The sequence below is a fragment of the Lynx rufus genome, unplaced genomic scaffold, assembly GCF_022079265.1.
Source record: "Lynx rufus isolate CCGP_SWC_20201006 ecotype Redwood Valley unplaced genomic scaffold, mLynRuf1.p SCAF_8, whole genome shotgun sequence".
NCBI classification, from domain to species: domain Eukaryota; kingdom Metazoa; phylum Chordata; class Mammalia; order Carnivora; family Felidae; genus Lynx; species Lynx rufus.
In genome coordinates this window covers 108,797,983-108,825,129 of record NW_025814896.1, presented here as the reverse complement: position 1 = coordinate 108,825,129, position 27,147 = coordinate 108,797,983, and the positions used below count along the sequence as shown (strand labels likewise).

General features: G+C 35.9%; 1 protein-coding gene across 2 annotated transcripts in view; it reads right to left on the bottom strand.

Annotated features, from left to right (window-relative positions):
* The window catches only part of MAP4K3 (mitogen-activated protein kinase kinase kinase kinase 3), a 204,299-nt gene that overhangs the window by 47,333 nt on the left and 129,819 nt on the right, over positions 1-27,147 (bottom strand). The window contains exons 8-15 of one of the 2 annotated variants that reach the window (XM_047068836.1): positions 25,893-25,965; positions 23,212-23,343; positions 22,940-23,002; positions 22,773-22,854; positions 22,568-22,678; positions 18,197-18,275; positions 13,656-13,714; positions 12,338-12,400 (exon numbers count right to left, since the gene is read on the bottom strand). In XM_047068836.1, the coding sequence (XP_046924792.1) occupies positions 12,338-12,400; positions 13,656-13,714; positions 18,197-18,275; positions 22,568-22,678; positions 22,773-22,854; positions 22,940-23,002; positions 23,212-23,343; positions 25,893-25,965 (662 nt within the window). The remainder of the gene's footprint in view (positions 1-12,337; positions 12,401-13,655; positions 13,715-18,196; positions 18,276-22,567; positions 22,679-22,772; positions 22,855-22,939; positions 23,003-23,211; positions 23,344-25,892; positions 25,966-27,147) is intronic. The other variant, XM_047068837.1, reaches the window with a different exon arrangement.

Here is a 27,147-nt window from a genome sequence, read left to right as displayed (position 1 = left end):
GTCATGACTTTGTACAGGAACCTTTAATCTTTGGAATTCAGTACAGAGAAGTACTAATCTCAATGAATACACTCCTAAATTCAAGTTTTTTTCTTCAGCTACAGGTAACGTCCCTCCTCCACCACACCAGCAATCTCTTCAGTCAACATAATCTCTTAAGGCCCTAATCAAATGATGGCGTCTAAAAGTGTTCTATATTTGTGCAGAATGGCAATAGCTTCTGTTATATAAACACACATGTGGCTGTTGTAGGAACAGTCATCTTATGGTACATGACAATTGCTGGGTTGATGACAATGATTTAAAAAAATCCATTGAGATTAGCAAGGTATTTAGGAAGGTAAGAGTCTAAAATAACAAATGCAGTATTTTAATAGAAAATTGTACATAGGTTCATAAGCAAAATAACATTCAGGCCAGGGAGAAGTTGTAGATATATCCAAGTGTGGTGATTAAATGTGCCACGTGTCAAACACTACCAGGAAAGCTAAAATAAAAGGGGGCTTATTCTTTATTAATTCCTTCTCTAGAAATCAAGTTACGTTTTTAGCAACTATGGAACAAAAACAATGTGCTAGGAATCCAATCAGGTAAAAGAATTACACTAAGTCCTCTAGTAAGTACTGAATCTCAGGTAATTCAACTATTATTTACCAACCACCTATTATATGGCAGGGATTCAGACAGTAAATCTTTCAAGAAAAATGAGAAAAAAAAGGAAAGGAAAAAAAGTAAAATTGGGCAAAGTTAGTAGCCATTTATATATCTTTAGAACATTCTAAGAAAGACTGATTTAAAACATTTATCAAAAAGTACTTGGAAGCTATTCTGTAATAGAAAAATGCTACCAAAATTATGCTTGGAAAAGCACTCAAGATAACCCTAGATGACAGTAAAACATAGCAATCTTTTATAAGCTAAATAAGAACACATTTCAACACGCCAAGAGAAACATAAGGGAATTAGTAACAAATGAGGCATCAAGTTATTAATGAAGGACAATGTTTAGCTAGACAGTAAAGTCAAACAAGTAACAACATGGGCTGAAAACATGCAATAGCCTTATATAGATTTGATCTGAACAGCTCAAACAAAAATTGAAGATGGTTACTCTAGCCCAATGAAAATAGCTTTTTGGGTCAGAAAATCCTAACTTCAGTTTTAGTGAATGGGGAAGTATTTCTAAGCGCAGGATAGAGCCAGAAAGCACTGAAAAAGATAAAGGACAGAACATGGAACATGGGAAAGGGAAAATACATGTTCAAGAAAATCTTTTTATTGTTTTGTTTTTTGTAAACCCTGTGTCAGGCTGCAAAGCCTACATCTGATGAGAAAATAGCAGGAAGTTAACAGAACTGATATAGCTGGCTACAAAAATATAAAAGAAAAAATATGTTAGCAATATATTTTAATCAACAAAAAAGGGAACAGCTCAAGAGAATTTCTTTCCTCATCAGAAAATGAGAAAATTATGATTTGGATAAGGTCATTTGAAGATACCTTTTAATACAGCAATTTACACAAGTAAAAAGGGATTGAATCTTGGACAAATCAAAAAAGACTTTCTTAAAACGAGAAGCAAGTGAGGTCAGAACACTAACAGATAAATGCTAAACAGTATTCATGACTCCTACATGATGAACTCGGACATGAAGATCAAGCAGGGTAGGTTTGCCAATGTAGAAAATGTCCTATTGTTGTGCAAAATAAATGAGTTCTCCTAAGAAACTGTCTTCATATATATTAGGTAAGAAAAGTAGCTACATCATATAAATTTAATAGTAATAGCTTAACAAATTTAAAATAAACAGATGTTGACATTTACTGTTTCTCTTCCAGAATAAATTTATTTTTAGACTTTATTAACTTTTGACCTAATTCAGGGCTTTATTTTTAACTTTTATCTATTTATTTTTTATTTATTTTTTAAGTTTACATCCAAGTTAATCAGCATATAGTGCAACAATGATTTCAGGAGTAGATTCCTTAATGCCCCTTTCCCATTTAGCCCATTCCCCCTCCTACAACTCCTCTAGCAACCCTCTGTTTGTTCTCTATATTTAAGAGTCTCTTATGTTTTGTCCCCCTCCCTGTTTTTATATTCTTTTTGCTTCCCTTAGGTTCATCTGTTTTGTATCTTAAAGTCCTCACATGAGTGAAGTCATATGATATTGGTCTTTCTCTAATTTCGCTTAGCATAATACCCTCTATTTCCATCCACATACTTGTGAATGGCAAGATTTCATTCTTTTTGATTGCCGAGTAATACTCCATTGTATATATATACTACATCTTCTTTATTCATCCATCAATGGACATTTGGGCTCTTTCCATACTTTGGCTCTTGTTGATAGTGCTACTATAAACATTGGGGTGCATGTGCCCCTTTGAAACAGCACACCCGTATCCCGTGGATAAATACCTAGTAGTGCAATTGCTGGGCTGTAGGGTAGTTCTATTTTCAATTTTTTGAGGAACCTCCATACTGTTTTCCAGAGTGGCTGCACCAGTCTGCATCCCCATCAGAAGTGCAAAAGAGATCCTCTTTCTCTGCATCTTCGCCAACATCTGTTGTTGCCTGAGTTGTTAATGTTAGCCATTCTGACAGGTGTGAGGTGGTACCTCTTCATGGTTTTGATTTGTACTTCCCTGATGATGAGTGATGTTGAGTTTTTCATGTGTCAGTTGGCCATCTGGATGTCTTCTTTGGAAAGGTATCTATTCATGTCTTTCGCCCATTTCTTCACTGGATTATTTGTTTTTTGGGTGTTGAGTTTGATAAGTTCTTTATAGATTTTGGATACTAACCCTTTCTCTACTATATCATTTGCAAATATCTTCTCCCATTCTGTCGGTTCCCTTTTAGTTTGGCTGATTGTTTCCTTCGTTGTGCAGAAGCTTTTTATTTTGATGAGGCCCCAAGAGTTCATTTTTGCCTTTGTTTCCCTCGCCTCCAGAGAAGTGTTGAGTAAGACGTTGCTGCGGGCAAGATCAAAGAGGTTTTTGCCTGCTTTCTCCTTGAGGATTTTTTTTTTTTAATTTTTTTTTTCAAAGTTTATTTATTTTTGGGACAGAGAGAGACAGAGCATGAACGGGAGAGGGGCAGAGAGAGAGGGAGACACAGAATCGGAAACAGGCTCCAGGCTCTGAGCCATCAGCCCAGAGCCCGACGCGGGGCTCGAACTCACGGACCGCGAGATCGTGACCTGGCTGAAGTCGAACGCTTAACCGACTGCGCCACCCAGGCGCCCCTCTCCTTGAGGATTTTGATGGCTTCCTGTTTTACATTGAGGTCTTTCATCCATTTTGAGTTTATTTTTGTGTCTGGTGGTCCAGGTTCATTTTTCTGCATGTCGCATCCAGTTTTCCCAGCACCACTTGCTGAAGACACTGTCTTTATTCCGTTGGATATTCTTGTCTGCTTTGTCAAAGATTAGATGGCCATATGTTTGTGGGTCCATTTTTGGGTTCTCTATTCTGTTCCATTGATCTGACTGTCTGTCTTTGTGCCAGTACCATACAGCTTTGTAATACGGCTTTAAGTCCGTAATTCAGGGGTTTCTTAAAGTACTTTTGTTATTTACTGATAATGATCAATTGGGTATACCTTTCTGACATATTTGTTTTTTTTTTTTAAGTAAGCTCCACGCCCAGCATGGAGCCCAATGCGGGGCTTGAATTCATGACTGGGATCGAGACCTGAGTTGAGACCAAGCTGGACACTTAACTGAGTGAGCCACCTAGGCACCCCTTTCTGACATGTTTTAAATTATAATTTAAATTTTTTATTCTTACTTTTTCAAGTATACCATAACTTTCTTCAGAGCAAAGACTATGTTACTACTTATGTTCCTCCACACCAATTAACATGTTTTCCATATAATTAACTTTAAATATATTTTTCATTATTGTATAGGCTAAAATACCCAGAAAAACTGGGCAAATTAGAAAAAATTGGCATCAATTAAACAGGTGTATAATTTTTTAATCTAAAGACAGTACGTTAGATAAACCCATTTTTATGGTTATGGGCAAAACTCTTACTATTGCTTTAATAATATATATTTTTTCACCAACATATCCTAAGTATTATCATTCCTCCATGAAATAAATATAAAAATGATTAAGGATATGTTTACATTTCTTTTTTTAATTTTTATTTTTTTCCACATTGGTAAATATGTATCTACTGTATTATTCTTTTTTTTGAAATTTAAACTCAAGTTATTTAACCTGTATGTAGTATTGGTTTCAGGAGTAGAATTTAGGGATTCATCACTTACATATAATACCCTTATCTCAACAGTGCCCTCCTTAAGGTCCATCAGCCATTAGTCCATCCCCCATCCACCTTCCCACCAGCAAACTTTAGTTTGTTCTCTGTATTTAAAAGTCTTTTATGGTTTGCCTCCCTCTGTTTTTATCTTATTTTTCCTTCTCTTTTCCTATGTTCATCTGTTTTGTTTCTTAAATTCCACATATCAGTGAAATCATATGGTATTTGTCTTTCTCTGACTGACTTATTTCGCTTAGCATAATACACCCTAGTTCCATCCATGTTGTTGAAAATGGTTACGATTTCATTCTTTTTTATCACAGGATAGTATTCCATTGTACATATATGTATATATCACATCTTCTTTATCCATTTGTCAGCTGATGGACATTTGGGCTATTTCCCTAATTGGCTATTGTTGATAGTGCTGCTATAAACATTGGGGTGCATGTGCTCCTTCAGCATTTTTGCAGCCTTTGGATAAATACCTAGTAGTGCAATTGCTGGGTCGTAGGGTAGTTCTATTTTTAATTTTCTGAGGAACCACCACACTGTTTTCCAGAGTGGACACACCAGTTTGCATTCCCACCAACAGAGCAAAAGGGTTCCCCTTTCTCCTTATCATCACCAACATCTGATGTACCTGAGTTAATTTTAGCCATTCTGACAGGTGTGAGGTGGTATCTTATTGTAGTTTTGATTTGTATTTCCCTGATGATGAGTGAGGTTGAGCACCTTTTCATGTGTCTGCTGGATGTCTGTGTCATCTGGATGTCTTATTTGGAAAAGTGTCGATACATGTCTTCTGCCCATTTCTTCATTGGATTATTATTTTTTGGTTTATTATTGGTATATTTGGTTTATTATGAATTTTTATTCATTGTTTTTTTGGGTGTTGAGATTGATAAATTCTTTATAGATTTTGGATACTAACCCTTTTATCCAATATGTCATTTGCAAATATCTTTTCCCATTCCAAACTCGTCCTATGAAGCCAGCATTACCTTGATTCCAAAACCAAAGACCTCACTAAAAAGGAGAATTACAGGTCAATCTTTCTGATAAACCTGGATGCAAAAATTCTCAACAAGATACTAGCAAATCGAATTCAACAGTACATTAAAAGAATTATTCACCATGATCAAGTGGGATTTATTCCTGGGTACTGGGCTGGTTCAATATTTGCCAATCAATCACGATATACCACATTAATAAAAGAAAGGGAAGAACCATTATGACCCTCTCAACAGATGCAGAAAAAACATTTAACAAAATACAGCATCCTTTCTTGATTAAAACCCTCAAGAAATTAAGGACAGGGGTGCCTGGTGGCTCAGTTGGTAAAACGTCTGACTTTGGCTCAGGTCATGATCTCATTGTTTGTGAGTTCAAGTGCCGTGCTGGACTCTGTGCTGACAGCTCAGAGTCTAGAGCCTGCTTCTGATTCTCTCTCTATCAAAAACAAACATACAAACAAACAAACATTAAAAAAAAAAGACATTAGAGACAGAAGGAACGTACCTCAGCATCATAAAAGCCATATATGAAAGACCCACAGTTAATATCATCCTCAATGGGGAAAAATTAAGAGCTTTCCTAAGGTCAGGAACATGACAGGGATGTCCACTCTCACCTGGAAGTCCTAACCTCAACAATCAGACAACAAAAAGAAATAAAACACATACAAATTGGCAAGGAAGAAGTCAAACTTTCACTCTTCGCGGATGATATGATACTCTGTGGAAAACACGAAAGACTCCACCAAAAAATTGCTAGAATGGATACATGAATTTAGCAAAGTCACAGGATATAAAATCAACATACAGAAATTGGTTGCAGTGGGGTGCCTGGGTGGCTCAGTCGATTAAGCCTCTAACTCTTGATTTCAGCTCAGGTCATGATCTCACAGTTCGTGGTATCAAGCCCTACGTTGGGCTCTGTGCTGACAGTGCTGAGCCTGCTTGGATTCTCTTTCTCTCTCTCTTTCCCCTGCTTACACTCTCTCTCCCTCTCTAAAAATAAACTTAAAAAAAAAATCGGTTGCATTTCTATACACCAATTATGAAGGAGCAGAAAGAGGAATCAAGGAATTGACCCCATTTACAACTGCACCAATAACTGTAAGATACCTAGGAAGAAACCTGATCAGAGAGAAAAGATCTGTATGCTGAGAACTACAGAGAGCTTATCAAAGAAACTGAAGAAGACACAAATAAATGGATAAACATTCCATGCTCATGGACTGGAAGAACAAATATTGTTAAAATGTTGATACTACCCAAAGCAATCTACACATTCAATGCAATCCCTATCAAAATAACACTAGCATTCTTCGCAGAGCTAGAACAATTCCAAAATTTGTATGGAATCAGAAAAGACCCCAAATAGCTGAATTAATGTTGAAAAAGAAAACCAAAGCTGGAGGCATCACAATTATTCCAGACTTTAAACTGCATTACAAAGCTGTAATCATCAAGACAGTATGGTACTGGTGCAAAAACAGATACAAAGATCAATGGAACAGAATAGAGATCCCAGAAATGGACCCACAAACGTATGGCCAACTAATCTTCGACAAAGCAGGAAAGAATATCCACTGGTAAAAAGACAGTCTCTTCAGTAAATGGTGCTCGGAAAACTGGACAGCAGAAGAATAAGACTGGAACACTTTCTTACACCATACACAGAAATAAATTCAAAATGGATGAAAGACCTAAATGTAAGCCAGGAAACCATCAAAATACTACGGGTGAAAACAGAGAGCAACTTCTTTGACCTCAGCCGCTGCAACTCCTTACTAGAGATATGCCTCTGGAGACAAGGGAAACAAAAGCAAAAACGAACTACTGGGACCTCATAAAAAGTTTTTTTTTTTTAAACTCAAGTACAATCGACATCTATTACATTAGTTGTAGGTATACAAATAGTGATCTAGACCTCTCTATTCATTATGCTGTGCTCACCACAACTGCACTACCATCTATCATCAGACCACATTCGTACAACACCACAGACTATTTTCCTTATGTTGTACCTTTTATCCCTGTGACTAATTCATTCGGTAACTGGAAGCCTGTACCTCCCACTCCTCTTCATCCATTCTGCCCATCTCCTCCCCCCTCCCCTCTGGCAACTACCAGCTTGTTCTCTTTATTTATGGGCCTGCTCCTGGGTTTTTTGTTTTTTTGTTTTGGCTTATCTGTTCATTTGCTTTTTGTTTTTTAGATTCCACATATAAATGAAATCATAGGGTATCTGTCTTTCTCTGACTTATTTCACTTAGCATACCTTCTAGGTCCATCCATGTTGTTGCAAATGGAAAGATCTTATTTTTTGTTATTGCTGAGTTAATTAATATTCCATTGTATATATATACCACATCTTCACCCATTCATTTATCTACACTTAAGTTTCAACATCCTGGCTACTGTAAATAATGCTGCAATAAACAGAGGGGTGTGCATGTATCTTTTTGAATTAGTGTTTTCATTTTCTTTGGGTAAATACCCAGTAATGTGATTACTGGATAATATGGTATCTCTAATTTTCATTTTTTTAGAAACCTCCACACTGTTTTCCATAGTGGCTACACTAATTTGCATTCCCACTAACAGTGCACAAGGGTTCCTTTTTTATCCATATCCTTGCCAACACTTATTATTTCTTGGACTTTTTGATTTTAGCCATTCTGACAGGTGTGAGGTGATATCTCATTGTGGTTTTGACTTGCATTTGCTTGATGATTAGTGCTGTTGGCCATCTTTTCATGGGTTTGTTGGCCAAAATGTCTATTCAGGTCCTCTGCTCATTTTTTAACTGGGTTGTATTTTTGGTGTTGAGTTGTGTAAGTTTTTTTTAAGATATTTTGGATATTAACCTCTTACTGGATATATCATTTGCAAATACCTTCTCTCATTCAATAGGTTACCTTTTCATTTTGCTGATGGTTTCCTTTGCTGTTCAAAAGCTTATTTTGGTATTGTCCCAATAATTTATTTATGCTTTTGTTTCCCTTGCCTTAGAAGACATACCTAGAAAAATGTTGCTAAGGCAACAAAAGAGATTACTGCCTATGCTTTCTTCTAGAAGCAAAACTCTTACTATTTAATTACTGCATTATGGTGAAGTTTTTAAACTTAAGCATCTTCTCAAAATTTGCAGATCCTTATTACTAACAATCCTAGAAATCAAGCTCTGTTCTTCAGGTTTCATATATTATGATAATCTAATTTTTAAGAAATCATTGTAATGTAATAATGAAAACTGAGATGTAATATTCTCAATGCATTTCTAAAATCATAAAATGAATACATTTAGCACTTAAATCACTGATGATATGGGACTTTTAAGCAACAAGTCTTTAAGAGGGTAAATCTGGGTCCCAAAAGATTTAGAGCTGTCATCTTGGTGCTAAGATGACAGCCAGACATTTTGTGTGCAACGGGTTTCTTTCTAGTGGCCAGCAACAAGTATTTGTAACAGCTGGAAATCTTGCTGACAGTGCCAAAGTTTCAGGACTGATGAAATCAGGGGATTGAAACAGCTATGGACACTTCACACCCATTGGGATGGCTATTATCACACACATACACACACACACACACACACACACACAGAGAAAATAAGAAGCGTTGAAGAGGATGTGGAAAAATTGGAAGCCCATGTCCCATGTGAACTGCTGGGGGGAATGTAAAATGACACAGCTGCTATGGAAAATGGTACGGCATTTCCCTCAAAAATTAAATGTAGAATTACTATATGATGTAGCAATTCCCTTTCATGTTCTATGCCCCAAAGAACTTCAAGTAGAAACTTGAAAGATGTTTGTACACCATGTTCACAGCAACGTTACTGACAATAGTCCAAAGGCAGAAGCAATGCAACTGTCCCATTGATGAATGAACAAACAAAATGTGGTACACACGTGTACACACACACACACACACACACACACACAGGAGTATTATTCGACCTTAAAAAGGGAATTCTGACCCATGCAGCAACATGAATGAATCTTAAACACATTGTGACATTATGCTAAGTGAAGTGAGCCAGTCAAAAAAGGACAACTATTGTATGATTCCACATCTGTGAGGTACTTCAAAGAGTCAAAAAATAGAATGGTGGTTGCCAGGCACTGCAAGGAAGGGGGAATGGGAGTTACTGTTTAATAGGTAAGGAGTTGCAGTGTGGAAAGACGAAAAAGTTCTGCAGATGGATAGCGGTGATGGTTGCACAATATGAGTGAACCTAATGCCACTGAACTGCATACTTAAAAAAGCTCACAATGGTAAATTTTATGTTATGTATATTTTACCACAATAAAAGAATAATGGTGCACCTGGGTGGCTCAGTCAGTTGAGCATCCAACTCTTGATTTTGGTTGAGGTCGTGATCTCAGGGTTGCCAAGATTGAGGCCCTGCTCAGGATTCTCCCTCTCTCCCTCTGCCCCTCCCTGCTTGTGCACATGCACTTGCTCTCTAAAAAAAAAAAAAACAAACAAACAAAACAAAAAAAAAACTTAAAAAAAAGTAATAATAACTATGGGGGCACCTGGGTGGCACCCAACTCTTGATTTCGGCTCAGGTCATGATCTCACAGTTCATGAGATCAAGCCCCGCATCAGTACTGCTGTCAGTACAGAGCCTGGCTTAGGATTCTCTCTCTCCCTCTCCCCCGCTGGTGCACGCGCACACGTGCGCTCTCTCTCAGAATAAACAAACATTAAAAACAAACAGTAAAACAGGTACATTCTCTTAAAAAAATAATAATAACTATGGAACATATGTACATGATTAAAAAGAGAGACCATGAGTGCGAGCTCAGTATTTGGGGTAGATGCAACAGGCAGTGGTTTAGGTTTCATTTCCTGAACCAGCTGCCTTGATCAAACCCCTGGTGGGCTATTATTTAGCTGAGGAGGAAGACCAATTTCAGCTTCTTTGCACCTTAAGTTCCCTCATTTCTAATACAAAGATTTTAATACATTTGAAGCATTTAGAATGCCTGGTGTATAAAAACTTGTAGATGAATGTTAGTTTTTATCATCATCAGAGGTGAACTTTTAAAGTTTGATTTTATAAATTGTAGGGTCTGACAAATATTTTGTTCATCCTTTTCTGCCAGAACGATGTAATTAGTTAACTGTCCCTAAAGCCCTCTGTCACAAGACTGCCTGTCAGCTGCTCCCTCTGTCAGAAACTCCTGATTATTTGGGGTAGGACAGTTCTAGGGAACAGAGCCATAATTTATTCATGTTACTAGGCTAGTTCTAGAAACCCAGAGAACAGAAGAGAATAACTGTAATTTTAAAGACCATGTTTCTGGGTTTGTTGCTGTTGTCTTTTCTAGAGAATATTAATGGTGGTCAGTTTAAACTTTTGATTTTGTGATCTTTTATTTCCACAACAAATTTCACTAATTGTCACTCTAGCCTATCTATATGTAATTCTGAAAAAAATCTTCAATCCAGAAGCCGCTGATAGCGTTTTCTTCAGACATTTCATCTCACTTGCCCCTGTGGACAGTTAACTCTCAATCCTTACACTTTCTGGTCCTCTCTGGACCATCGGATGCATCCTTCTCTCTTTTGTGACAGTCCAAGTATTGATATTGACTCTTCCAGCTTTCCAACTGCTTCTTCTTTCTCCCCCATGTTGGTTCTACCTTTGACTGCAAAACACAGACATCACCCACTGTGGTAACCAGTTTTCTGCACTCCATCCTTCTTCGGACCTAACTAGGGAACAGATGCAATCATGGTTTCATCTATCACTTCTTCTTTGATGACTTCAATCCTCCTCTTCTGAGCCAATACCATAATTCAAGGAGTAGTATGCCAATTTCATAATTTCAGCTCTTTATCTGCCATCTCTCAAAACTGGCATCTGTGCCGATGACTGTTCCCACATCAATTCCATGAAACATTGGAGGCATCTGTCCATTCTCTTCCTGAAGACTCTATAAGGGTTCCTACACTACAGTGAGATCAGTTTTAGTCCCTTCCTGAAGCCAGATAAGCCACATTAACCCCAAAGCTTTTCTCCTCTGATTTCCATACACTTATTACATAAATGTCAGCCTCTCCTCAACAGTCAACACCTGCTGGCAATCCACTGTATATTTTGTTGCACAGCTGAAAGTTTGTATGTCCAAATAATTTCCGCCCATTAAGACAGCAACTTCCTCAAAAGAGAAATTATGTCTCAACATTTTATGTTCTACAAATGTTATAGGGTATAGATTTAAGAATTTATATAAAGAATCATTTAAACTAACCAGAATTGAAAGAAGTACGTTATTAAGGCAGAGAGAAAGGAAAAAGAAAGAAAATTCCAATGAAAAGGCAGAAAAATAGAATCTAAGGATAAATATGGAGGCAACTTTGGGTCCTGGCTACCTACTGAAGTAGAAAAAAACTATTCAATAGCAACTATTAAAGTTACTATTTATTTAATATTACCAGGGTTAGTTTCCCTCTTTTCTTACCTAATGGTAAAACAGCCTTAATACTTATAACTTCAGGGAGGCTTTAAAATCCAAATTTTGGCCTAAGAAAATGAGATATTACCTAATGCTAAAAAGTTAAAATTTCATCTGAGACAGATTTCATTGTTAACTAGGGGTAAGTTATTTTTTGAAACTATTTCCATATATGTTATATATGCAATATATAAAAATAGTTTTATATATATGAACGGATATGTAATACATATATGGATGCTTTCTAGTTCACTAAAATAAGTCACATTATTAAAATGACATTTTTATAGGGAAATGTAATTTCTAAAAAAACCCATTTGAGAAAATTAAATACTTTTCATAAAAAAGGAAAATAGATTTTAGTTTTTATTACATTATAATACACTTGAGTAGATATATCTAACTTGTTTTGGAAAAAAAATGCTATAATCAATATACAGAACCTTGCTAAATGGCAGGAACTTATAAAATGATGTTTAAACTGGTTCATTAAAATTGAACAAAATATTTGATCAAAAAAATCGAAAACAATTAAGACTAAACAATGCTGACAAAGAAAATCAGAAGATGAGAAATACCAGATTAGATCTTGCAGTGTAGTATATTTCTTCTGAACTGTCCAAAAAACCATCACTGTCGGGCTGTTTAGCAGAGACCAAGAAACCCAAGTTATTTACACTTAAACTAAAAGCCACAAATTCACAAAGGGAAACTGTCACAAATGAGGTTAGTCCTGCTAATAATTTTATTAAGGCAAATGCCAAGTCAAATAATCTTAAGAAGCTTGTAAAATAGCAATATTGCAACAACTTTGCTTTGTAATACAGTTTTATTAAACTAGTATATAATTTAAATACATGCAATGCCAACTTCAAAAGAGAAACAGGAAACAAACTCAAACTGCCTTAACAAAGTAACCATTAGCATTTATAAACATCATTACTACTTTTTGTTCTTAACCTTCTACATCCTCTACATAAATGTTAGGTTTAAATGTTATAATCATTTTAAGAATATTTAACATTCCTTCCCTCCATGCTGGTATACTGAATTAGAATAACTCCACTTTGTATACCTTTAGTCAAGTGGGTTCACAAAAGCATTAAATTTAAGAAAGTTTCCATTTCAATCCTTACTACTTATTAATAGTTACTTTCTTCTCAGTATTGAACAGAAAAAAAAAAACATATAATCTGGAGCTCTAGGAAACTAATTTCATTAGGATTGATTTTGTTTTTTAAGTCTCATTTTTTAAATTCTCTCATAGGATAGTAACATCTCAAATATTTGCAAAACATGTTGTTTCTAAGACTGAATCTAAAAATATATTATCACATATCTAGGAAGGTGTTTATAAAACATTAACAAAAAACAATAATGAAAAGAACATTCATAGAGTTAGCAAGCCTTCAATGAATGACAGACTTGATCTATTATGTATGCCTGGTCTCTCCTGAGTTTTAGTCCCAATAGATTTGACTCTACCCTCATGTTTAGAAAACTGGCTTACACTCTTAAAAGGCTGCCCATAAATTCAGTGAGATGTGTTTTATTGGTCCAACATTTTAATTTAAAATGGTGGCATTTATTCTAACAAATGTGTACACAAAAAGCCCCTCGAAAACTGAAAAACAAAAATAAAAAAAAAATTAACAGGTCAGCATTAAAAACATTTAATAGGAGAATGGTAAAACTAGTACATTTCTCCTAACATTAAGAATATTCGATCTCAGCAACACAGATTTATTTTTTGTAATTTTAGAATTACTTACCTTTTTATTTCCCCAAATGCTTTTGAAAATATCAAGAACTAGACTTTTTAGTCACTACCAATATCACAAAGACTAATTAAAATATTTATTTTTAGTGTTAACATTCCAAGACTACTCTACTTACAAGTTCATGATGTGGTTCTGTCTCCTTCCTTAAGGGTGGATCAAATTTTACTTGGCCAACTAAAGAAGAAAAGAAGTAAAGCCATGATCTCTTTCTGTATTCTTAAAGACGTAATAATTTTAAAAGTTACTCTATGGCAATACATTTAATTTTACCATGTACCATATAGGGATCAAAACCCAATGTTTTAAATTAAGAATCTGTTGGCTGGAAAAAGTCCAAGAAAGTCTAGGTAGGCTATTTAAAGCTAAATCTGTTAGTCCTAGGCCTCTTCCATAGTAAAAAATAAAATAAAATAAAATAAAAAAATGATTAGCAGAATTATGTGTATGTTACAGTCAGGATCTAACCTACTTCACTGTGACCCAGCATTCACTAGAGAGCATCTAACTCAGGATTTAGGTGGGCAGACAGCAACTGAGGCAGACTACTTTTGGAAGCCAGCCTTCAAGTTGGCCTCTAATGATTCCTGCCTCCTAGTGTTCATCAATTTGTGTAGTCCCTTCCCACATCACCAGCGTTGGTCTTTGTGATCAAATGAATATGGCAGAGTGATGGTGTATCACTTCCAAGGTAAGGCTTCTATCTTGGGCTCTCTTTTGGACTACTTGCTCTGAAGTCATGTTGTGAACAGCCCTAAGGAGAGTCTAAGTGGCAAGTAACTGAAGCCTCAGTGAATAGTTATGCAACCACAGAAGCAAATCCTCCAGCCCAGCCCAGCCTTCAAATGACTTTAGCCCCAGCTGGTATAACTTCATAACAGATGTGAGCCAGAACCATGCAGCAAAGTTGTCCTGGATTCCTGAGCCTCAGAATATGTATGAGAATAAATGTTCATTATTTTAAGCTACTCAATTTTCGGGAAATTTATTATACGACAATAAATAATACATCACTGTAGCTCAGGTATAAACTACCTAGAGCATATATAAACTGTGCTACTTTCACCTTCTTCCTTGCTATTATAATATACTGAATGTTTCATTATCTTTACCTCTAATTTCCATATCTCACTATCATTATCTGCTTTTATCACCAGGGTAAAGCATTCAAAACCACTGAAATAAAAGCAGAGGCACAAACAAAACATTAAAAAGAAGAAACACAATCACAAATATATCACAGTTCAACTAGTAAGAGCTTCAGCCAAAACAGTCATTCTCAATCAAGGTCAGGAAATGAGTGAAATTTTAAAGTAAAATCATTTTTATAATTGCTTTTATTTTAGCTTAGTATGTATGATTTATTGTGAATGTTAATACCAGTTAAAAGAAACCATGAGATTTGAATATTTATCAATAGAAGGGAAAAGTGAAAAAGGCTGGGAAACACAGCCCTGTAAGACCTCCAGTTGTATAAGTATGTACATAGTTTACAGCTGTTATGGACCAGATATCAAATTCTGGCCCCTAGAGATGAGTAGGTTCTTCAGTAATGGGTTCCTCACCCCTGTCCACACATGATCACACATCAAAGATCATAAAATAACTTTTAGGTAAGGTATTAAAATATTTTAATATCTGCCTACCTTACCTTGATACAGGCCTATTGAACAGCTCTCACCTGTATTTGTCATCAAACAGCAAAGTTAAATCTGTGTAATAAACTTACATGAGGACAGTCTGTGCATCTATCTGTCTTGTGTTACTGTCGTGTTACTGTCACATGTGAACATACCTGCTTCCCCCCGCCAGAATAATCTGTATATTCTGTATATACATAATCTGTATAATCACTGAGTGCTGGGGAGCAGAGATGTTGTCTTAGACTAACTTTCCTAACAAGGACAAAATCTTAACTGTAGCAGGGCTCCTATACCCCTGTCCTCTGTGGGCAAAGTACTACTCTGTAGTCTGTGGGAATGCATTGCTAGAAGGGGGGGGGGGGGGGGACGGCGCAGCACAGTCCCTCTGGAGATTTATTCCTCATGCCTGTTCTCTTCAAACTCCCTCAAGTGATGTCAAGCTTCTGCCACAGAATCTTCCAGCTACTGTTCAAATAATTATTGGTCAACCATCCTACGCTGCAGTGCTATTTATGATGTTCTTCATAATGTGAGAAAATCCTACTTATCTGTAACTAGCTGTCGATTGGTCTTGATCTGTTTCCTCTACCATCTCCTTGAACATATGTCAAGCCAGACACTGTAAATTTCTATTTTAATATCCAGATGAAAACTCCACTCCAACATTCCCACTTGCTGACCCTACACTAGCAATTATGGATCAAAACTAACCCTATTAAGGCAGACAGGAAGAGCCCTGGAATTATTTCCTAAAGCGAGTCTTTGCTTATTGTATTTAATGATATGAAGGCAGAGAGGATTCCTAAAAGGGAAAGAATAACACCCTTTCTGCACAGGAGTCAGTTTTCATATATATGTTGCTTAAACACCATCTGGTTTAATAAAGAGAAAACCTCCGCTGCATGGAGAGACACCATGTAAATGTAAACATAAAACATTATCAGGAGGAACAACTGTATACAATTTTTAAAATACTTTTTCCAAAGCTTGTCTTTATAGACAACAGCATTAACTATTCTAATTCTATCATATCTCACATAAAGTCATAAAACATTCTAAGAAAGCAGATATTAGAACACTGTGAAAGATTTAAAAGCCTCAAGTATCAAACTCACAAATTAACAAAGTGGTGGTTTTAATTCTGTTGCTACCTCAACGAGGGATATGACACCTCTTTTACTGGCAAATGGGGGAGAAGGGACCTGCTTCCACCAAAAGGAGGGCACGTGAGAATCTCAGAAAAACTGGGGTATAGGCATCTAGTTTTAAACAGCATACACATGCATACGCATTTACAAGCTGAGAGTCACAAATATAAATTTGTAAAGAATGATTCAGTAAGAACTGCACTTTGCAATAAAGAGTCTGATAATGTAATTTTTTAAAAGAACTGGATAACAAGATAAAAGTACCTTAAATGAGATTTTCAACAGTACTGAATATATAAAGTTTTCTAAATGAACTACAAAGACATCTCTGATCTCACCATCTGTATTATCAAAGAAAGGACAAAGACATCTTATTAAGTATTTTTTTTTAATTAAAAAAAATAGGAAATTTTGCTCATATACTAAGGTTGTCATTTTCAGAAAAATACTTTTGGAGGGAAATCAGCAAGTTTAAACCATCTGGCTTCAGATGGAGCTTAAAGGTCACACAGGCAATTGCTGGCAAACAGAGTACCAAATCCCAGTCCTGGGCTTTTTGTACAATGCGTGGTACTTTCTTTCAAGAGTTTCCTCCTTTTTAAGAGTACTTCCAAGTAGCGCCAGCACAAAGTTTTTCTAAGAACTTAATATACCGTGTATGGTCCAGCGAAAGTTTCAAAGAAGTTTACAAAGGACTTGCAGTGTAAAAGCCACACAAGTGTGATGAGGCGGTTTCTGAAACGGAGCAGTGTTTGTGAAAGACCACTGGGCTGGAGGCTGAGGGATCCAGGGCTTGCTGTTTACCTGGAGTCTCCCTCCATCCCACAGGCAAATCTCTTCATCTCTGCATTCCTTTTGTTTTTTTCCTACTAAATGGTGTCTGCCACTACTTATTTATTAGCTTTTCAGACAAAGAGGTGGATTCATCTTGAAGTATGAAATGTATTATTATAATTGGCATTACTAATCTAGCCAAAAATTGGGAACAGTTTCTTTTCAGTAGTTATCTTTAAGTTACCACATAATTTCACTAAAGCCATTTTGGATTTTAGGTCCTTCAGGATAAATCTTTAATTCACAGAAAACTGTTATCACAGTGCCCGATTGCACTAAATGAGTATTCTAAGTCATAGAGAATTAACGCTTCCAAAAAGAAAAATGAAGTTCAGGCACTATTATTGCAGATTCCTGCTGGCAGAGTTCATCACTGATGAGCTGACAGCACCAGATTCCCTGTGAATGAAAGGTCTGTCTCGGTGGGCCCATAACTCGCTCATGTACATAAGAATTACCCAGAGGGCTGTTTTTAAAAGACAGATTCCTGGGCTGACCCAAGACCTAGTGAATCAGAATCTGTGGAAAAGTGGGGCGTGGAACCTAGTTTTAAAGGTGCTCAGGACACTCAGACGCTAAGCCAGTTTGCAGATCTCTACCTCTCCTTGCTACTCGAAGTGTGGTCCTGGAACCATAAGCATCTCCATAACCTCGGAGCTTGTGAGAAGAACCTCACTCCCACAGCAGATCCACTGAATCAGAAACCACTTCAACAAGCTCTCGAGGTGAGTTGTACACACCTATCGGTTTAAGAAGCAGTGCCTCAATTACTTCTGTCCTGCCTGGTTGAGGGATTTTATTCCTCCTCCCAAACAATAACAACATAAATACATCCCCTCTCTTGCCACAGAAAATTCCCCAGGAATAAAGTAAGTGAAAAATTTTTACTGCCTTAATTAAACTCTACCTTTAAAAAGATTTACTAAGAAAGACTATTTGGAAAAAAATGAAACAAAAGTAATTGTTAACTAAATTACAACCTGAAATCTTATTTCTCATTGTTAAATTATGAACTGTGTAAAGTATACACTTACAGTTTATCTCCGAGCGGGTTTTTTCTTCTCTTACGTTTCTACTCGTTGAGTGAATTCTATGTGGTACAGCAACAAGAGGCTAGGAAAAGACCAAAATCAATGATAATGTGGCATCTGTTAATCAAGTCACAGTCTGGTCCACAAAATTACCCAAATGTGAAAGAAATACCCCATTTTATGCAAACACAGGACAAAATATAATGATTCTGTGGTTATTTTTTTACAAAGGAGGCAACCAGCAACTGGGAGCTTCTAAAATTATGGATATATTTTATCCACAGCAGGTTCCCAATAAACGTTCTCTGAAATAAATAGAAATAAATATCCAAAACTGAGTATTTCAATAATTCAACAGCTGTTCAAAAGCTGCAGCTTTCCCTGTTGCAGAAGAGGATACTGTGATTTAAAAAAAAATCTGCCTCAAGTTCTTCTATCAAAAAGAATGGGGTGAATAAAATGAAACGATGCTAAAGGCATTAAAGATTTATGGTCCTTTTACTTTAGTAAGCATAATTTTTCCCCCTTCATGTTTCTTCTTGTAGGAACAGCGCTCTATTTTCTTTCCTTTTACTGTATTAAAAGCTCTGTGTATTGCCACTTCCAGAGAGAAACATTCAATCACAGACATCCCTCCAACCATATGGAGTACGAGGGGCCTTATCTGAGAAGCTTCTGCAGCTTCTGCCCATACACTTGAAGGTCTCACCTTAAAAGGTGATGCCAGCATCTATTTCACGTACCAAATAGGTTTTTTTTTTCTGTGTGTGAAACGCTTCCCTTGAAGTTATTACCTTTGAAGGAGACACACTCGTAGATATATCTTCGTGAAAAATGTAATTCGTTAACATTTAAGTTCAAATTAGCAGATTCAAAAGGCAGATCAAGAACAGGACCCAAGTGAACTATTCTCATATTGGTGCGTCTCAGGAAATAAAACCTTATGAATCTAAAAGACCCCAAACACTGAAATACTGATAGTAGTCAAACAGCAGCAAAAGCCATTTCAAAACTGAAGTATTTAAACTTTACGTATACACAGTGGTTTGCAGTTTTACAAAGTGCTTTCGTACACCTCAGCTCCTTCTGTCCTCAAACTACACTTGTGAACCAAGTACTGTTCTTCATTTTATAGATGAGAACACTGAGACTCAAAATTCGGGCATTCAGCTAATTAGACGCAGAGCTGGAAAAGAACAAACCCCGTACTTCTGATAACGATATATAGTAGCAAAAACAAACAAGCAAGCAAAAACAGGTATCCCGTCAGGCTAGTCACACAGACTGCTATTACCAGTGAACATGAATAAAACCTGTGACTGCCTAGGAGAACAGTGTTACTTTCCCAGCTTAAACGGTATAACTATAAAATTATTAAATCTCAGAATGCTGAACAGAGTAAATGGGTTAACATGTCGAAGAAAACTATATTAAGTATAATGTGCAGCACCTTTCTAAAAAACTACATGGGAATCCAAAATAAAAAAGTCAAACTTCCTTCCAACAGTGTAGGATAGATAATACATTTTAGAGACTGTAGAATTAGCAGATGTGCTCAATGTTTTCAAGAGTATTCAGCCTTCATACAACATGCACAGTATCACAGCAAATCCTGAAATGCAAGTTAGATACATGTCACTCAAATTATGAGCGGGAACGCGGCCCTTAGCAATTTCAACAACGAAGCATTTACAAGTAGTAAGATTATGAATTTCTCCGGGAAAAGTTTTATCTTAAACATGATGAGAAGAAAAGTTCTCCCCCCACAACCTACAATTATAATACGAACAACACAGACTTCATAAGAAAGATGAATTTCTTTCTCCACTACATGAGAAAACTTCAGAAGCATCTTCATTCCACAGACTGCTTCTGTATTTGGCTTATTATTTCTCCTGTTTAAGTACATTTTCAAAAGGACTTCGTAATTCAGTGTGACGAGTGTACAGGACGTGCGAAGAGACAACGAGGTGGCATTCAGTGCACTGAGAAGACACAGGCAGTCCTTGCCTTGCAGTCTCAGGATGCACGAATTTCAGTCACCATGAATTAGTTAAATGACACCAGTCCCCCATAACATGGTTCAAATATCAGTCAGCAGTATATTAATTGTATAGATACTCTACAATCGTATAATATTTGGTATATTAATATCTTATTAACATTCAGTACATGAATTGTAACTGTATAACGTACACACTTCACTGCAAGCTCTCTATTCAGGCCATAAATCACCACGTGACAAACAGACGCACGTCACATTCAGTGACAAATCAAATCGCTTCTTTCCATGTCTGTGACTGCTCACTGAGCACCTGTCAGCTCGTGCACAGACGGCAGAGTGGGTAGTTGTGTTCCCTCTGGTCTCCCAGTGAGGATACACTCATGTGACATTTTAACAAAAACTGGTAGCTGAAAGAGGGAATTAGCCAACAAAGATGAAAGTGCTGTAAAGAAATAAAAAGTGTGAAGTCTGGATCACGCTGGAAATAAAATCTGAATGTAACATGTAAGTGGAGTTCTAGGAAGAAACAGATGATGGTAAGAGCGTGGACCCGGCTGCCGCTCACGAGCCTATAGACGTACAGCCAGAGAACTCGGTGGAGGTGAACTCACTGGTATAAAGGAAGAAAGCGGTTCTGATAAAAAAGAGGAAGATGCTCCCGAAGAAGTGGCATCCACAAAAAATTTCACATCATGGGAATACGAATACGGAGATATTTCACGCACTGGAAGTACAAAGGAAAAGAATGTTGGAAACTGACCCGAACTTAGAAAGGGAGTAGGACAGTTCACCAAGGCACAAAAAAGATACTTGCTCCGTGTCACAGAGTTATGACAAGAAGGCAAGCACTGTGCAATCTACTTAGTAAGTAGACTACTTGAGAATCAATCTATGCAAGTTTTTTTGGTAAAAAAACAAAACACGTTAATTCTCACTGGTTCTAATATTTTAAATAACAGTGTAGTAAGTAAATATTAGTCTTAATTACTTTTTCACTTCCTTATACATTTAAAACTGACAGTAAGAGAATTTTTAATGTTCTTACAAAAAATTTTCAAAGTCATAGAACAACTGTCACTTTCCCACTGATTATTAAGATCACTTTGCAGGGTGTCTTAGCTACCAGGGTCATTTTTATAGTCCCACATTACCTTGCAAATTGAATACTTAAGCATAACAATAAAACAAGTTTTCCCTACTATAATCATAAGGTCAATAGTAACACTTTACGTTCCTTAAGTTTTATGTTTCCAAACTCCTTTCCAGACTTTGAACAAAAAGACAGATAGCTTTTTTAATTACAGCTGTATAATGATGGCAAGCTAGAACAATGGTGAATTGACAGAAAGGTTCTGACTTAACACAATACACAACCATCCTTCCAACCACTGAGAGCTATTGTTCCCTCAGTATCAAGAAATTTACACCATTTTAAGTATCTTCCATAAAGCCAGTCATCAGGGTCAAGGGTATCCATCTCAAGTTATATATCCAATAACAAAATTCTGCCATGTCACATTTACCAAGTTTCTCTTAGGTGTCACAATTATTAGCTGGGCTAGGAATGTTAAGTATGCCAACAGCTTCCTTTGATATCAATCCTTCTATCATATTAGTTATTTTATTCTCTAACAACTACACTGGCTCATTTAAAAACATTTTTTTTAATGTTTATTTTATTTTTGAGACAGAGAAAGACAGAGCATGAATGGGGGAGGATCAGAGAGAGGGAGACACAGAATCTGAAACAAGATCCAGGCTCTGAGCTGTCAGCACAGAGCCTGACGTGGGGCTCGAACTCATGGATCACGAGATCATGACCTGAGCTGAAGTCGGATGCTTAACCGACTGAGCCACCCAGGCACCCCAACACTGGCTCATTTTAAAACATTCCCGTAGTGGATAATTAAGGTTTTAGTCACCAAAAAAATCAATCCTATACTTTCTACTAACCACTAATAATTCATGAGGTACTGTAGCAGGATTGTTTTTAAGAGGAAAACTGAACAGAAATTTTGAATGTATTCTAACATCTGACTTAGGTACTTCCTGTCTGCACTCTCTCTTTTAAAGTGGACGATTTATTTGGCAACTTCATCCAAAATGACTACTTTGAAATAACTACAGTAATTTCACCAAGTGGATTAGATGATTGTGCCTTTGCCATTTTCAGAAAACAGTCACCCACACGAAGCCAGTAAGAAAAATCCAACACATGACTTCCCTAGGAGAGACCAATTCAAAGAGTTCATTATTCCCTCACGAGTTTATTATTTAAACCAGACCCAGAACTTTAAAATATTGCTTCTGAGATGCACACACATACGTACATATATGTTATATGTATACTTGGTAAAAACAGTTCCTACCTCAGGATCATCGTCATCAAAATCATGGTAGGTGGAATGATCTGGATTATTCACTTTATCTAACAGTTCGATTGCCAAAGACCGTGTCAAAGGTTGTGTGACAAAAGGGTGCTATAAAAATAATATAGAACAGAACACTCATTAGAAATATGATTGGATGACATTTTACCTTTTGAAAAAAAGATATTTCAGGGAACAATAATACCTGTAGTAACTTCTCAGCAGTAGGTCTTTTCTTTGGATTTTTGGTGAGTGCCATTTTTACGAAATGATGAAAACTATTTGACCTAAGCAATTTTGAAAATTAAGACTTTTAAATTTTAATTCTTTTTTTAGTCATGATTATAAAGTAAATAACACAAAAATACTTACCATTTCATTTTATCTTTTAGTTTAGGAGGCTGAAAATTACTTTTTGTCATTAGAAATAACGCTCTGAAAAATCAACAACAAATTGTTACACAGCATTTTAAGCTTTTATATTTTAATATATAATATAAATAATTCTATTACTATTAAATAATTCTATTACAATTACTAAGATAGAGCAAGACTCAGACTAGTATTTATGATATAATAAGTACTGGGGGTGAGAGGATCACCCTTAATTTAAGCACAGAACTCTTCAATTATGATACACTGACCTCATTGGGTGCAAGTCGAACATAGGCGGCTGAAGCTCCGCAAGTTCTATGGCAGTGATTCCCACAGCCCAGAGGTCACAGAGCTGGTTGTAACCCCCTTTCCTCTCAACAGCTGCGACTTCTGGAGCCATCCTGAAGGAAATATTGCAGGGAAAAAAAAAACTGCAAAACTTGTGTTTACTGTATTTTCTTCCATATTCCCACCAGAGGCACTTGGAACTATCCCTTTCTAAGCTGAGGCCTACTTAGGCCTTGATATCTGAAAAATAAGTAGGTAGTATTTTAAAGATCTCTGTCGAGATCTTGATCCCTTAAAAGACCCTCCATCCCAAGACCCTACTGGTGATTCCTTGGTTACTTTGCTATACTTATAAAGGTTTATAAAACTTGACATTTATAGTACAGCAACATAACCCAAATTTGTCCACACCTTAATCTCTTTTCTCTGTACAATGTAGAATTTTACAGAGAAATAACATCTTGCAATAAATGATCTATAATTTTTAGCTCTTACCTATTTGTACCAGTGAACTGCAATCTGGCCTCTGTTTTCATATGACCAAAACTACTTACTGGGGCATCAATAATCTTCATTTAGTATTTAGCTCATACTTACTATAAATTTAACTGGCAGTTTTTCAGCTTTATTTTAAAGGTGGAAGTTATAAAAATGAGTGTCTGCTTTTTAAAACTGTATTTATTTAGAGGAAAATTACCCAAATTTAGTTTTAACTTTCCTATATAGTCTTATTCCAATTGTAGCTCTATAAATTTTTATTTGACTGATTTAAATTATATTTTCAAATATAAAAGTTTTTAAATTCTAAACAACGGTTTTGAAAACAACCAACTCTTACATATCAAAAGAATGATTTTAATAAGTAACTTTACAAATACACACTTGTCCTCCTATTATGATTTTAGGGAAGTCAAGTAAATTGGTGAAGTTAAAAATACGTACGTACACACACACACACACACACACACACACACCTTCTGACTTTCAAAAGGCTTCCTCTTAAAATCTTTCTAATCTTAAAGTACTTCTTAAAAATATTCGAACTGTCATAAGAAAAGTGAATTTTAAAGTATGTCAGTTATTACTTTACTGATGGTTGGAATCTTCCAGATTACTGGTACAAGTGCACTAGCAGAGAAGGAAAATGCATAAAGCTGATATGCCCCACTTGCCGTGCGAGGAGACGTTCTCCACTCCTCTATAAATACACAAGTCAAAGGCCCCAGCTAGTGCTTCTACTCCTGCCAGCTAGGCTGTATGCTTATACAGTCAACTGAGTTCATCTTTGAACCTCTTTATTCATTATATTATATACGTTATTATATAATATTATAAATATGCAATTTAATTAAATGTTATAAAAAACTGATTTGTTAGCAGGTTAAAAAGGTAAGTTATGAAAATTAAAGTGAATGCTTACAAAAAAGCTTGTTAAAGACAAGTTTCTAAAGACAAAACCAAAAAACCTAGAAAATTATGTTGAGAATATGACAACTCTAAAAGACTATGAAGGCTACAGAATACATAATTCCATTTGTAGGACATTCAGGGAAAAGGCAGAAATCAGATTGAGTGCTGCCAGAGGCTAGGGATGAAGGGACAGAATTTACTAAAGGGGGCAAAAGAACACTTCCTTGGGTGTTGGAAACCTATCTTTTATATTGAGTATAGTGCTATTTCTCACCACCAAAGCATACAAGTCTCTCAACACTGGGAGACTTGCACACCTAGTAAGGCTCAATCTATATCTCATAAACCTGACTTAAAAAAAAAAAGGCACATGCTTTGTATGTCCAAGTTCTTTAGAACTAAAGATTGCGCTTTAGAGAAACACAACCTGGAAAATGTAGTTGATGTATTATGGGTATAGTTTACATTATTAAGATATAACTCTAATTAGAGAGCCACTCAAAGAAAAGGCCTTGGTCTTATGGCAGGAAAGGAAAAAGGAAAAAGGAAAAAGGAAAGAAGGAAGAAAAAGAAAAGAAACAAAGAGAACGAAAAGAAAGTAAAAAAGAAAAAGACACTCATAAGCCTGAAATTAAAAGGTTTAATGCACATCTGTGTTAATTTTGAGATTTGCCATTCAACAGATGTTTCTGATTAACCGAGGAACTGCCAACCTTAGTCACTCTGGACAAGACATTCCATTCTGTTCTACATCCCTAGAGTTCATGGGGGAAAGACATGATACATATATATATAGAGAGAGAGAGATGAAGACAGAGTGTGTTCCAAAAATTTACTTTGCCTAATTCACAATTTCCCATGTTCTGAAGACAGTTTCACTCTCTTGTGGGTAATAACATTAGAGTTTTTAATCTCTGAAGCTGCAGTTGGAGATCAGTAATCATCAACAAACATTTACTAAATATGTATAAAAATCATGCTGGACCCTACAGAGCAAGCGAGAGTTCCTTTATAGCAAGGTTCCCAAAAGCCATTATCAATCTTTTTAGAGCTTCTTCCACTTAATGAACATGGTAAAATATTCTTTGGCTGTGTATCCACAAGTGTACCCGCCTACACTGCTTAAGCTCTTGATGATCTTCTTAATCTGTTTTAGTCTTAAAATTTTTGACCAGTGTATGTTTTCAATAAATGCTGTATTCAATAATGACAGAAAAACAAAATGTTAAATTATCAATTAAAATACAATTACCAATATGGTGTACCAATGAAAGATTTCCGTTTGGCAATTGTAGCTGTAATCTGTGCAGATACTCCAAAATCAGCTATTAAAAAAAGAAGAAACATTTAGGGAAGAAAACTGAGGGAAGGTAAAATGATTTACAGTAACATGAGAAGAAACGTTTAACAATTATTTTCATTAAACTAATTTCACAGAAACGAGATATTCTTAAACATCACATTAAACTTTTTTAACTTTTATGGGTTAGCACTAAAATATCACTAAGTAGTCAGGGTGTATTACAGCCAAATAGATTCTCATATATCCCTGCATGAATCAGATGAAAACAAAAGTCAATGATTTTGATGAGAGAGAGCTGAGAAAATTTAACCCGCCAGACTTAATAATATTATAATTTCAAATTCTGAGGACCTGAAATTCAAGGAATATCACTGGAAGGGACCTTACATAGTCATATATTCCATTCACTTCCTGCCATACTCATGATGACTGACATCAAACAAACCAAGAATCTACCGGCAAATCTGCCTAGCCTGAAAAGACACCCAAACAGAATGTTTCCCAAAATCTTACCTTAGCAATACCTTCTAATCCCAACACCAATCACTAGGAAATTTGTTTTTATGCAGGACTTGTTGCTATTCTTTAAGTATGTTGAGGTCTAAATATTTTCTAGTTTTTTAACAGTCATTTCTAAATCCTTATCAACCAACGTTTTATATATAGGATTTCTGTCAGTAAGGCACATAATATTAACACAAAATATTAAACTGCTGATAGAAACTGTTCACTAAGACATCAATAGTTAGATAAATGCTTTTTTCATCTTTAGAGGTAGCTCAGCAAAATTTTATTATGTAAGTTAATTATCAGATAGATACTTTTATATCTGATCAGTCCTACTGTAGGCTATAATTCAAAATAGTTTTATTCATGCTTTTATAAAATAAATGTTTTTTGAATTCTGATTTGTCTTATAGTAATATATAATTCAAAATAACTTTCCTATTTATTAAACTCTTCATTTAATACCTAATGTCCATGATTCTGTTTATAAAAACTACTATACTATACATGTTCCCAGTCTCAAACTTTCAAATTAAGTTATTATTTAGGTTTGGAACTCTATTTTAGTCATAACCAAAAGTTTTAAAAGGTACAGTTTGAAATAAAGCAACATCCAGCATCTAAATTACATCCTTATATTAGTAATATTGTTTTGGTTTTTTTTGAGAGAGAGAACAAGTGGGGAAGGGGCAGAGGG